We start from the raw sequence: 12830 nt of genomic DNA, 5'->3' as shown, positions 1-12830 counted from the left end.
GAATAAAACATTAACATTGGATACCAAACTATAACTTAAAAGCTGGCCTTATTAATTCTATTGGTAATGATACACCTCCAACTAGGAGAAAATGGGTCCAGTATTGCTGGACCTGTCAAATTTTGTCATTCCATTCACCTGAAAAGACATTGACTAGGAATGTTTTGAGATCGGAAATCTATAAAGTCAAACATTTTTCTTTAGGCCAATGTACACAGATAAGCCTTTGTCCCCGTTAGTTATGAAAAGTTGGTATGAAAAAATAAAAGCTTGCAGCACCAGTGGCACTGAAATACTATACTGCAATAGAACAACCATGCAAGGTGGTCTCAGATATCCCCAACACATGCAGTAGGTACTAGCTGGTGTACATAAATATTTCCCTAGCATCAGTAAATGCAATTTAATAAAGCTATTGAATAACTCAAAAGGCATTTGACATAGTAAGACAGTTTATCACCAGCTTAAACTCTTGGTGTTCTGTATTCACTGACAGTTTGTTTTCCCATGTGGTAGGTTTGCTACATATTAAATATTTAGTTAAGCTCTTCCACTTATCAATGCTTATTATATGCCACAGCTGCACACAAACTCCAAAGAAAAAGAGCAGTAACATAAAACCAGCTACTCTTAGTTAAAAAAAACCCCACTGACCTCTGCAAAGTGTAATACTGACTTTTTAAAAAAGCTGCTGCATATAAAGCCTCATTCCTGTTTTGCAAGTACACAAAACGTCTGAAAAATTGTCATTCTGCTTTGTTTTGCAATGGTTTTGTACTTGGAATCTATCCCTCCAGTCAAACAAAACTTGTGAAGTTCATGTTTTGCTCCTCTTCACTAGAGCTGCTTCACTATACTATTTCTGAAGCTAAGATATATTAGCTGCTACCGTATGGCCAAGTTAACACAGATCAGAGTGGCAAAAGATGATTATCTGACAGAGCAGAAATGTCAACATTAATAATTTAAGCAGATCTTTTCTTTCCAAAAAGCCTAAATTCTTAGTATAGCTAAGTACCTTTGAAGAGGCACCAAAACCAAATAGCCCTTTCAACTGACACAAAACTGAACTTAAAAAAAAATAAAATTCAAAAGGGATCTTGGAAACTAATAGATGCACATATATCCCCCTTCCACAGTCCTGTAAGATACATTCAGTGATTTAAAATAAAGATTCCATATTTTATAATTTCATATATATTATATATTTAATATATAATATATATTTATATGTACATTACACAGATACATATACACTCTCAGTCAGCAGGATTAAACTGTTGTGTTTTGAAATGTTTGATTGGTGTCACTAATCTTCTCCTATTATTTTGTGCATTCAATGGAAATAATCTGTCACCTGAAAAGAAGAAATTTAAAAGATCCAAATGAAATCTGTGGATCAATATTAGCACCAATACAGATGGCCATTATTTCAGAATGACTGCAGGGACTGAAATAATATAATTATTATTTTTTTAAAAACTCTCCTCTTACTGCACAAGCATTCCTGCAAAATACTTAGGCAGCAATACCTGTCAGGTTTATACATCTACTCTTGTTAAATTTAAATTTTATACAACTTTCCTTACTGTAATATACAGTATCTCCTTTGTCCTGTTGGATTAATTCATTTTTCATGGAGAAAAGTGATCCATAGCTATCCAACAGAATTTAATTGGTTCGTTGTTGGTTTTTTTGTTGTTGGTTTTTTTTTTTAATCCCCTCTCTCCTTCTATTGTATGGCTCAGTTTCAAGATTTAATTGATAGGCAGCCACCATCACTATAACCAGTACCCTTCCAACACAGTTCAGTCACTGACTGTTGATGCTTCAAACACAAAGTTTTGAGGTTGGCTTGCTGTTTATGGAAACCAAGATACTCAGAGGTCGTATCTTTTCAGCATGCTCACCACCACCTGTCATACAGTAACGTCATCCAGTCTCAATACTATAATTCAATTAGTTACCTACCATTTGGGTAACAAAAATAACAAACCCAGTTGCAATTTTAAACATTACTAAGAATATTCACCCTGAGAACACAGAGGAAGTGTCTAAAAAGAAATTCTGATATGTTTTTTTCTTCACATATAGTTTTCTTCTTTTTTTTTTTTTTTTTTTTCTGTTTTTCTTCATTTCCTTGTCGGTACCTGGGTTTGTATCTAGTATTTGACCTCACACTTGCTTTGTCAGAAGACCTGTTCACGCCACAGTCAGGTACTGGTGATAGAAAAGCCCAAAAAGGCTTGTAGAAAAGAGGCAAGCAGCAATCCACCAGGTGAGGAAAGACAGGAGTCCCCGGAACAGGAGAGGAGTGAAAATATTCTTTAGGCTTCCCAAAGCCATTGTTATTTGTACTACAGTTACTTTCATCTTTCCATCAGCAGGTGGAGACTCAGTATAAACTGAACTGGGAAGCGGACTGTTTTCTACTGGAGTGTCAGAATTCAGTTCTGGGTAGATGCCCCAAGAATAATTACCTGTTAAAAAGAAACAAGTAACATATTTTTGCAGAATTAAATTCAGGTTCTGTTATTTCTATTGCTCTACAGATCATCTTAATATATTCTCACACAAAAAAATATGGAGATTTTATAAGCTAGTGAATACCGATTGTATATGATCATCTCCATGGCTTACTGACCATACTAGTAAGATGTTATGGTAGGATTCATCTTACCTTTTGGCATCCTAACATCTACACGTGACACAGTTGCCTTGGGACCCCTGTCAGTGCTGGGTATGAATCACCTCACCAGATGTAATGTCTACTCCAGCACAGGATGCATCACAGCCTTTTTAATAAAGCCTATCCCTTTCTACTGACATTTTGCAAGAAGAATGGCATGGCTGCATAGCAGGCTGTGAAAGACATCCCTTAAAAGAAAAGAATGAAGAAAAAACATCCACCCCAGCAGAGTGACACCAGATCTCCCAATAATGAAACGAAGCCCCTATTTCCATTCAAAAAGCCTGCTCAAGATTGGAAAGCCGAAAAAAAGAAAATTTCCTTTTACAGATGCTCATAAGGTCAAATCAGCAATGCTTTATATAGGTCCCTCTTAAAATACTCTATAAAAGACAAATATTTCAACAGAATAGCTTAACTGCTTGTATTACACAACTTCTCAGAAATAAATTAGCATGTAATTCAAAGATGTCAAAAGCAACAACAGAAGAGGACAGCTTAAAAAGCGCACATCAGTATGTTTTAAATTGCAGGAAACTGCAATGTATTTATGTATTGCAAGTACCCAGACATGCTAATTTTCTTTAGCAAGCTGCACATGTAAAAGCCCTGTGTAGAACAGAACAGATTAGACTGTTAGTTGGTCCAGTTTTGCCTACCTAGTGTTTTCAACAGCAGAGTTGTATGAAGGAGCATTACCAATGGTGCAACATACTGCAGTGCAATTACACAAAGATAATAGAATACTCGAGCCACCTGGGAAAAGAGAAGATATTAATTCATGAGTTCTGGCTGTATGGACATGTCTAGAAAAAACAAAACAAGAAGTAATTTATTTTTAGAAACCTAGTACTTATGCATTTAGGCTGCTTTAAAAGTTTTTCTAGCACATCTTGGCACATAACAGATTTCTTCAAAGCACCTAATGAAGAAAGCCCTAAAATGGAACAAGTCTCAGGACATTTACCAATTTACCAATGTAAATGGACAGAAAGTGCTGAAAGGAAGTAATTAAAAGCATCAGTTCTGTTAAAATAATCAGAATTGGTTTTACTTCTGCAAACTGCATGTTTGGTCATTCAAAGATTCCTGTTTCAATACATCAGAACTAGCACTAAATATATATTTAATTTTTAAAGTCCCCAGTCATCTACAAACTAAAACACATTTTAAAAAGGAAGCAGTAGTCTCAATCCAAAGCCTCACAAAAAGTGAACAAAAATTTGGTTAATGTTGCAGTTCCTTCAAAGCCATTTTCTTTCTAAGATTTCTAACTGTGAAACACCAGTATTTTAAAAACAGTAAGATGACTTTTCATTAGCTTTTGATCAATAACAGCATTTAAGTGAGCTTTATATCAGGGATACATTCTGGTTTGTTGAAATCCACTCAGACTTATCCCTCCCTTTGCTCCAAATCTGTTCTATCTTTCTTAGTTTTGTTGTACTACCTACATACATATACTCTTGACCTACATGACTAGACCAAATAAAGAAGGAAAAAAGTGAAATTCAATAGCAAACAAGCACTGAAATAAAGCTAACTGGATTTTGGAGAAGAACAGAATATAGGGTGGGCAAAAAGATGAAGGCAGACATGACATTTTTGGATATACCTCTAAAATCTCAAAGGACTTCATGACAAGCAAGAATCAAAAAACTAACATGAGAAGTAGTAAGACTCTGACAGAGAAAAAAAAAGGCATGAGACAAAAAATACTGTAAGATAATTGATGGAATATGGTAGAAAGATCAAATTAAAAAGTAATGATCACTGTAGAATGACAGATAGAAAAGATTTCACTGGCAGAAGTTCCAGAGGAAGATGAAGCAGACATGTCTAGTAAAGCAAGACAAGCCTTAATTTAACGTCTATAGCCTTCTCGAAGAAAAGATACAGTGATACTGGATAAACTTTAGGAAACACCACAAAGACATTATTATTTGATGGATAGGATGAAAGCTCCCAGAACTAAAATTATGCATTCCTTACCTTGTTTCTGAAGCAAACTACTAGCCACTTTTAAACAACTACTGCACAGTCTACTCAGGACCTTCACATAGTCAGTAAAGCCAAGGACAAGACTGTAAGTGATTGTGACAAACCCAAGAGAGGAATCTTTGTCTTATGGCATACCTCAATATTCCTTCTGCAATACACCCCCTCTCATCAGGATCATCAGGCAGCACCATCATGCAACACCAGAAATGTTAAGTTTATTTTGCAGACAACATACAACAGCATTCCACTTTTCATTTTGTTGACGGTGTGTTTTGGTTCTTGTATTTAAAGTAATAATTTTTAACCTTATGCCATAGTTACAAAATGGAACGACAATGTAACTAGGATAGTGCACTTGAGAGTGGTCTGACAGAATTAAATGTGTCTCATCTTATCCCAAAATATGGAATTATCTTAAATTTTGCCTTAGTTAAAAAAAAATATCCTAGTTAGCATTAGGTAACAGTACTTTAACCTTCTATCTAAATCCAAGTCCTCTTTGCTTCAGCTACAGATCATTTCTCATTCTGTACACTCCTCAAGACCTACTCATGATGAAGAGAAACACATCTTTGTAAAGAACAATTCACTAAGTGATCTCTTGTGAGAACTTCTGAATCACTTAAAGCCATCTGTATAATAGGGATGACACATCTCTGCACAGTTTGGTTTGCAAAATCTCTCTGTAATGGTGCTATTTTTATAGGAGATAATAGTTCAGGAAACTTCATTCAGAGTTCAGCTCTGGTGCCAGGGAAGACATAGATGGAGTTAAAAAAATGCATTTGTACAGAGAGAGCACTCAAAATATGCCACCTCAGTGCCACCATACTTACCATTTTCTGTAAATCAACCACACTTATTCTGCCAGCTTCCTTCTTCATCTGATCCACACTTTTCTGGGCTAAATTCAGATAGGCCTGTAAATGGTGACGCATCATGGCCAAACGTAAAGCACACAACAGGATTATTATCCACAACCTCACAGTGTCAAATGTATCTTCTGACATTCTGCGGAGGAAGGAAAAAAAATAATTAAAAAAAAAAATTAAAAAAGTATAATACTGTTTTCCAAAGATCACCTACTGCTACACAGTTGTTTCATCTACAAAGGAATCTTGAAGCATGTTGTCAAAAATACTTAATGCACAAGCTGAAGTTATGTTGTTGAAGTGCAAGTTACATTCACTTTTGCCCTCTGCTTCTCTTTACTGCTGCTTCTTGATCCAAATTAGCACCCATTTGTCTGTAGACAAGAACAGCTCTTAAATGTTAAATTCTGAGTAATGAAGACAGGATACTAGCTAGCTCAGATAATTACAGGCTTTGAGACATGCAGTACTAGCAAATGTGTACTTCAGTTGCCGCAGATACTCTCTGTTGCTGCACAACTCTCATTTTAAGATAAACTGTGTAACAAAATGGAAGTACAAAATATGCGTATTTGTAATGCTTTGTGTGATAGTTCAGAGGTCACAGAATCACTTTCCAAGCATATCTTGGACCTCTAAAGCAATAAAAGTGGCAGTCAATGATACCCATTTCAAGTCAATTTCAGTATTACTATTCCAAATTATCTAGACTACTAGTGACAGTGACCTATTCTACTTATAGAGCATTTATTTCAGATACCATTCTTCCTGAAAGCTCTTTCCCTTTTTATGTTCTAAATATTTCAGCTATCAATTCCATATGTACTTCAAACACCACATGCATGAACTATGCACTTCACAGATCTAAAGAGAAATCACTTTGGTCAGTTCTCATGTCAAATATATTTTTACTGTCTTCAGTAAAACACTTCTCTCCTATCACCCATATGCATGATGCAAGGTTCCAGAAGGTGGCAGTGAGGTGGTATTCCACCCTCAGAAAGAGCAGCTCATCACTGTCAAGGAGATGCCAGAAAACAGCAGCTTTTATAGAAGCACCACCTTAGCATTCATCACTCCGCATCTAATTCTCATTCTTCTGAAATAACAGAAATCTTTTAGACTTCAGCTGCAACTTCCACAGTACCTTTGCCAGCAGATGTTATTAACCTCTAAGTCTTTCATGTTTCTATGACTTTCACAAGGCACTACTCACACTTCTGATTTTGTTCTCAATTCCCCAAAAAGAACTTTCAAAGGGACTTACAAAGGGACACTCTCTTTGCCCAAAGGTGGGTTCATAATGTAGTCCTTCGTGATTGGTTTTACCCACAGTAAAACCATAAACAAAGGTGCCAAGAAGTTTATATGTAGCAGTGTTCTGAAAGAAAAAGAAGGGGAAGTCATTAAACACTACTAACTCATCGCCAATGGTAAAGTCAGCTCCCTGTGTTGAAACTGGATGTACAGATTCAGAAGGAAAAATCCAAATTTTAGAATAATTGGGAGAAAGGTAAATAATAAAATGACTCTCCTATTTTATAGGTATGACACATTTCAATAAAACAGTAATATTACATACTGTGAAACCACACTGTGGCTTAAAAAAACCCTGCTCTTAGAATACCTGAAAACTTATTTCAAACAATCTAACCAAAGGAGCTACTTGCACATGCCACACCACAGTAAAAGACACTGTTGTAAAGTTCCATATGATGACACAACACTGAACTGCACTAGATATTACAGTTTAATCTAGAGAGCCAGCATCTTGGATAATTATGAGAAATATGCTACGATATTACTAAGTTGTTTTTTTTTTTTTTTTTCTTTAATATAAATGTTCTTGGATTTATTTATATTACTTATAGAGACCAGGGGAAATAGTTCTCAGATGTCAGATTTCCCAGTTTAAGATTTTTACTTAGAAACCTTGAAAAAAATGAAACTTTGCACTTGCATTCATTTAAACATACTGGGACAAAAATTAAAAAAAAAGCAAAGCCAGCACAGCTATTCCACTTTAAAAAGCCCTGTAGTAAACTGCACCATTAATGAAGAGTAGTAAGAACACTTTTGTAACCTTTGAGTACAAATCATCAGAATTTTAAAAAAGGAGATACTTCTATGGAGTTTTTCCTGAAACTGATACCCTTCTTCATATCTGGACCACATATGCCAATCATTTTTCATTACTACAGTGAAATAGACACAGTTGAAGACTTCAGTGCTGCAGAACTGGTGGTTTTGCTAGTGCAATGCTTCCTCACTATGAGAATCAGCTTGTCTATGCTTTCATTTCCAACCAGAGTGCTTCTACACTATAGAAAAAAATAAGGCAATCAAAAGTTATTCTACAGAGCACAAGACCTTACTGATTTCAAATTATGATGCTTCCTAAAACCATTAAAATGTTCTCATGTTTCAGAAGATGGCCTCACAAACATTTAAATCGTAGGTTTCAGATGAAGTCAGAGAAATAAGCACTACCAGTTACTCAGTGTTGCTAGGGAACACACCACCGTTAAATAAACAATTCAATGCATTTCAGTAACTTCTGAAAGCATTTTACCTGAGCTTCTACTTAATTAAGACATCCTACTAAGTTAATGGCTGAAAGACTTTTGAAGCAGGCTCTGGAAAATAAGGTGATGTGTATGAAAATGGTAATAATTGATTAAGAGCCCAAAATATATGCAGGGAAAGATATTGCTGCCAAATTAAAATATCAAAGCAGCTATGAAAAAAAAAAGGGCATCAGATTATTTTTATTTTCTTTATAAAAAAAAAAAAACACCTTACTTCCCTATATACATAAAGTAACCACATTAATTATTTTTAACATAGTAGTGAAATGGCAGTTAATTGTTAACTTTTTTCCTGGGTGTTGTTCTTCAGTGTGTTATTGTATGGTGGGGTTTTTTATTGTTGCTGTTACGGTTTTGGGGGAGAGCTTGAGGTGTGGTAGCTTTTTGGGGCAGGTTTCTTTGGTTCTTTTGTAAGGTTTTCTTCTCAAAACTAGACCATCAGTTTGGCAGGAGATAAAAGACTTTTTTTTTCCTGCACCCAAATTAAACAGCGTGGTATCAGTGACTTGTCATCTTCATGTCCCTCATGTCACTGTCAAACAACTGCAAACGCTCAATAGCGATCTACTCACTGGTAAAAACAACCCCCTAAGGACCAATACTGATGTCTCCAAGCCAATTAGAACACATCAATTGATAATGATTCTTTGTTTATAATTGCATTACCCAATTAAATTAACACCTGACCAAGTTCTAATCCATTTAAAGCAATTTTTATATTGTTCCAGTTGAATAGTTTAAGTGTTGGTAGACTTTGAAAATAATTTGCTTGGTGTTGCACAAACTTATCGTCCAACAATCAGTTACAATGTTCTCTAAACATTAAGTTAGAGAAGACTTATTTTTCATAACCCCATCCTAGTGGATACCAATTACTCTTTTAGTTCTTTACTAATGATCCTCTGTTTCAGAAATCTTGTATTTCTGCGCCTAGGATCTCATGTACAGAAGGCAATTAAGATGTTGGAAAATTAGAGGATGCTTACAGAAAAGGTAAAAGAAATTTTAAAATACTGAGAACCATAAAATAAATGCTTAGCTTTCATTTTTTTATTTAGCTCAAGAGAACAGACTAAGAAGTGACTCAGTCACAGTCTACACAGATGGAAACTTAACAGGAGATACAAGCTAACAGCTTGCAGCTCCACCTGGATGAATTCACCTACAATGAGTGCAAGTATAAACCAGAGAAGGGAGTTATAAATTTACCAACTTTAAAAAGATTAATTTTTAAGATGGGCATACTGGGGGAAAGAAAAAAAAATAGAAGTAATTTTCATATCAGAAATATATAATGGTTCTCTTCATAAAGTAACCACACTAAATGATCACAGTGACCTATGCTCCAGAATCTGTCATTACAACTATTAAAGAGAAGTCCAGATCTGTGGCAGACATTTGGAGTTTCTCCTTCAACCAAAGAATGCTGAAGAGAAATAGTTAAATCAGAGAAAACATTTTACTACCAAACTCAAGGATGGCTGCAAATTAAAATATTCCTTTAAACTGGTGTTAACATTTGACCCTTGTTAAGTATTCTGGGTTTGGGGTTTTTTTTTGGTTTGTTTTTTGCCTTTTACATATCTTGACCTAAATTTCTCAAAGGCACAATGCCCATCTGGAGGTAGGAATAGAAAAAAGTTGCACTTCTACTTCCTGGAAATTATCTTATCTTTCAAAAAGGTATGATGGGGGAAAGGAAGCAGTAAGCAGAAACATTCATGGTGGAACTATTGCAGAAGAAAGAGAAAGCTCCTTTAATTGGGACTCTAAGTACAAGGCAAAGAATGTAACAGACTGGCAGAGCACAGGTCGAGCAGAAAGAGGCAGGTGGCAGTTCTGCTCGAGGTACTGAAAGCAGGCATCAGCAGAAGTCTTAGTCACTACCTTCTTGTTGGAATAGTTTCCTTTGTTTATTTTCAGACATTAAAGGTTTAAGACTGAATAGCATATACCTATGTGCACATATTTTCTCTTACTGTGTTATTTTTTCTGTTGCTAAATTCAGAGCATCCAGATGCATTTGAGCCAGTCGCAAGCCAGGGAATGTCAAAAAAGCACCAATAAGTGAACACAGAACAGCCAGGAACAATTTGAAGGTTAGTTTAGACACAGGACCCCTAAAAGAAAAGAAAGGAAATAAGCATTTTCTTGGGGAGGAAGTTGGGGGGATGGGGGGGTATTAGAGACTACTTTCAACTCAACAGCATCTAACATTTAATCAAAAAAAGCAAACAGCATTCTATAGTCTCACTCCAGAATACCAGCATCATTACAAATCAATCCTGAGTTAAGATTCATTTTTTTTTTTAAGTTGCCTATTCATTTCCTAGAAAAACAAAAACCAGGCTATTGCCTGTAAGATGAAAAGCTTGTTAGTGGAAAAGAACCAAAAAAAAAAAAAAGGATAATTAACAACAAATTATACAACAGAAATAGCTAGTGGAATGAATGTAAGATTATGGTAGGAAGAGAAGCATCCTACCTAAGTTTAACTGGTCAAAGGCAAAATGGATATTTAAGTTAAACTGCTTACATTATAGTTTATCCATTAAAAAGCTCTACCAAACTTATTATTGTAATTTTTCCACAGATTTATCCAAGAACATATATGTGGCCAATTAACATGTCTCTTCCAAGTGATTAATATAGTTTGTTTTAAAGTACTACTGAGTATATAAAAAAATTACAGAAAAAAAATCTACAATCAACTGAATGACAGAATTAACAAACACACAAAACCATTGCAGATTACACAAAACTCAGAGTGACATGTAACTAACACAGATTAAAGAGGAACAAAACCAAATCTTGTGATCCACATGACCTTCAGATTCTTTCTTAATCTATGTCATACAAATTGTCAAGACACCGCCAACCTAATTGCTGCTGTAAACAGCCAAAGCACTGCAAAAATTCAAAAAAGAAACACTTAACAGGAAAATAAATACAGACATTGGCAAACTTGCAATAGCCTACCAAGGGAAGAGTGAAGAAAGGCAAAGAAACACACAGGATTCAGTCAAGGGTTTCCCCTGGGTTTATTATGGCACATCAACCCAGACTGAGGAAACTTCTGTTCCTCTAAAACAAAGAGATTCCATAGCTTTTGCATGATACTTGAGCACTTCCAAGCAAGAAATCCAAAGCTGTGTGACATATCCCATAAATGCATTTCAGAGCATGTGTATAAGGAAGGAATTGTAACATAAATCCATCTGACAATACACAAAGGCTGTCCACAACAGCAATTGTATGTCATAAGCTACAGCATGTTCAACACTCTACACAAAACTTGGATGTCCTGTAGCAAGATGATGTTTCTGCAGAGTAGGAAAACATGTGATTACAAACTGAAAACAGGGCTGAACACTAAAATTTACTCTCAGTGCCAACTTGATCACAAGCTCTATGTGTAGCTTTTGCATGCTCATCTTCTGCCTTGCCATAGGAATAGCAAAAAAATGCTTATCACCTGTTTTAAAGCAATCCTTGCAAAGCTGAAGGGAATTACTATGGGGAAAAAAAATAAGTTTATAGCTTTGGGCTACATTCAAAATGTCAGGGTAGAAACTACCTCAAGTTAAAAAGGAAACACATAAATGCAACGTAATTTACTTGTGAATATTCATTGTTTTCATTAATCTCTCTTCACATTATTATAATTATTATAAATATGTACAAGACCAAAACATGCAAGACAGATGCTTGCTAAGAAAACCCAAGTGGTTCAGACATAAATGCACACATAAAACAGATAAAATCTATTTCCAGAAACTTACTGGGACTCCAAACCCTGCTTTTCAAGAAACTGCATAGCACTTTCTGAGAAATTCGAGAATCCTGCAGAGACAAGTAAATTATATATATTTTATTACATTACACATGCAGAATCCTTTTTTGTTTGTTTTATAAAATACTACTTAACAGGTTATTGTTTAAACAAATTGTATGTCTAGCATAACTCTTTCGTGTGATAATTAGCATGCATTCATTTGATAAAACCTATTAACACCTTTGGTATTTGTACACTTCAGGAACATAAAATTCACACTTTTTTTTAAAAACAGGTTTTGGGGTTTTGGCATTTTGGGGGTTTTTCTAGCAAATGAGTTTGGGTTTAGTAAAGGCAAAATGGGTTAAATATAAAACTGGAAGGCAAATGTAATTATCAAAGCAAACAATCTAAGCAAAGATTACATTAATTTAAAAAAATTAGGGGAAAATATATTCAAGATATCCTTCAGAATCTGCATTCCAAATCAAAATGTTTCAGAACTCTATGACATAGAGAGTTTCATTTAAACACATAGTCTCAAAAGCACCTAAATGACTGGAAATCAAATTTTCAGGTCATGCAATTACTACAGTTATTGCCAACATGAAAGACAGGAGTTACCTGATTCCAGTCCAAACTCTAGGTAGTTTTCTGTTACAATGAGAATTGCCATTGCTTTCACAAAGAAGAAAAAACCAAAGGTGACACAGACTGATCTTTCACCTCCATCCTCTACTTTGAAATAATGGGTAGTCAACGAAAACAGTACCTTACTACACAAGAAAAAGGTCAAGGAAAAGTAACTTTGTCAAATAACCCTACTTAAGAATTATAAAACTGTATTTTAGTCATCTACACAAGAACTGTTCTATGGGGTGCAATTTTTCTTTTTTAAAGTAATG

At 35.1% G+C, this 12830-nt stretch overlaps 1 protein-coding gene across 2 annotated transcripts in view; it reads right to left on the bottom strand.

The window, feature by feature from the left end:
• Positions 1–2202: 2202 nt before the first annotated feature.
• The window catches only part of TMEM161B (transmembrane protein 161B), a 34066-nt gene continuing 23438 nt past the window's right edge, over positions 2203–12830 (bottom strand). For both annotated transcript variants that reach the window (XM_054397773.1, XM_054397774.1), the window contains exons 5-11: positions 12550–12701; positions 11933–11993; positions 10130–10270; positions 6830–6943; positions 5527–5701; positions 3349–3445; positions 2203–2480 (exon numbers count right to left, since the gene is read on the bottom strand). In XM_054397773.1, coding sequence (XP_054253748.1) covers positions 2203–2480; positions 3349–3445; positions 5527–5701; positions 6830–6943; positions 10130–10270; positions 11933–11993; positions 12550–12701 — 1018 coding nt within the window. The remainder of the gene's footprint in view (positions 2481–3348; positions 3446–5526; positions 5702–6829; positions 6944–10129; positions 10271–11932; positions 11994–12549; positions 12702–12830) is intronic.

The sequence above is a fragment of the Indicator indicator genome, chromosome Z, assembly GCF_027791375.1.
Source record: "Indicator indicator isolate 239-I01 chromosome Z, UM_Iind_1.1, whole genome shotgun sequence".
Taxonomy (NCBI): domain Eukaryota; kingdom Metazoa; phylum Chordata; class Aves; order Piciformes; family Indicatoridae; genus Indicator; species Indicator indicator.
This window is presented reverse-complemented; position numbering and strand designations above follow the sequence as displayed.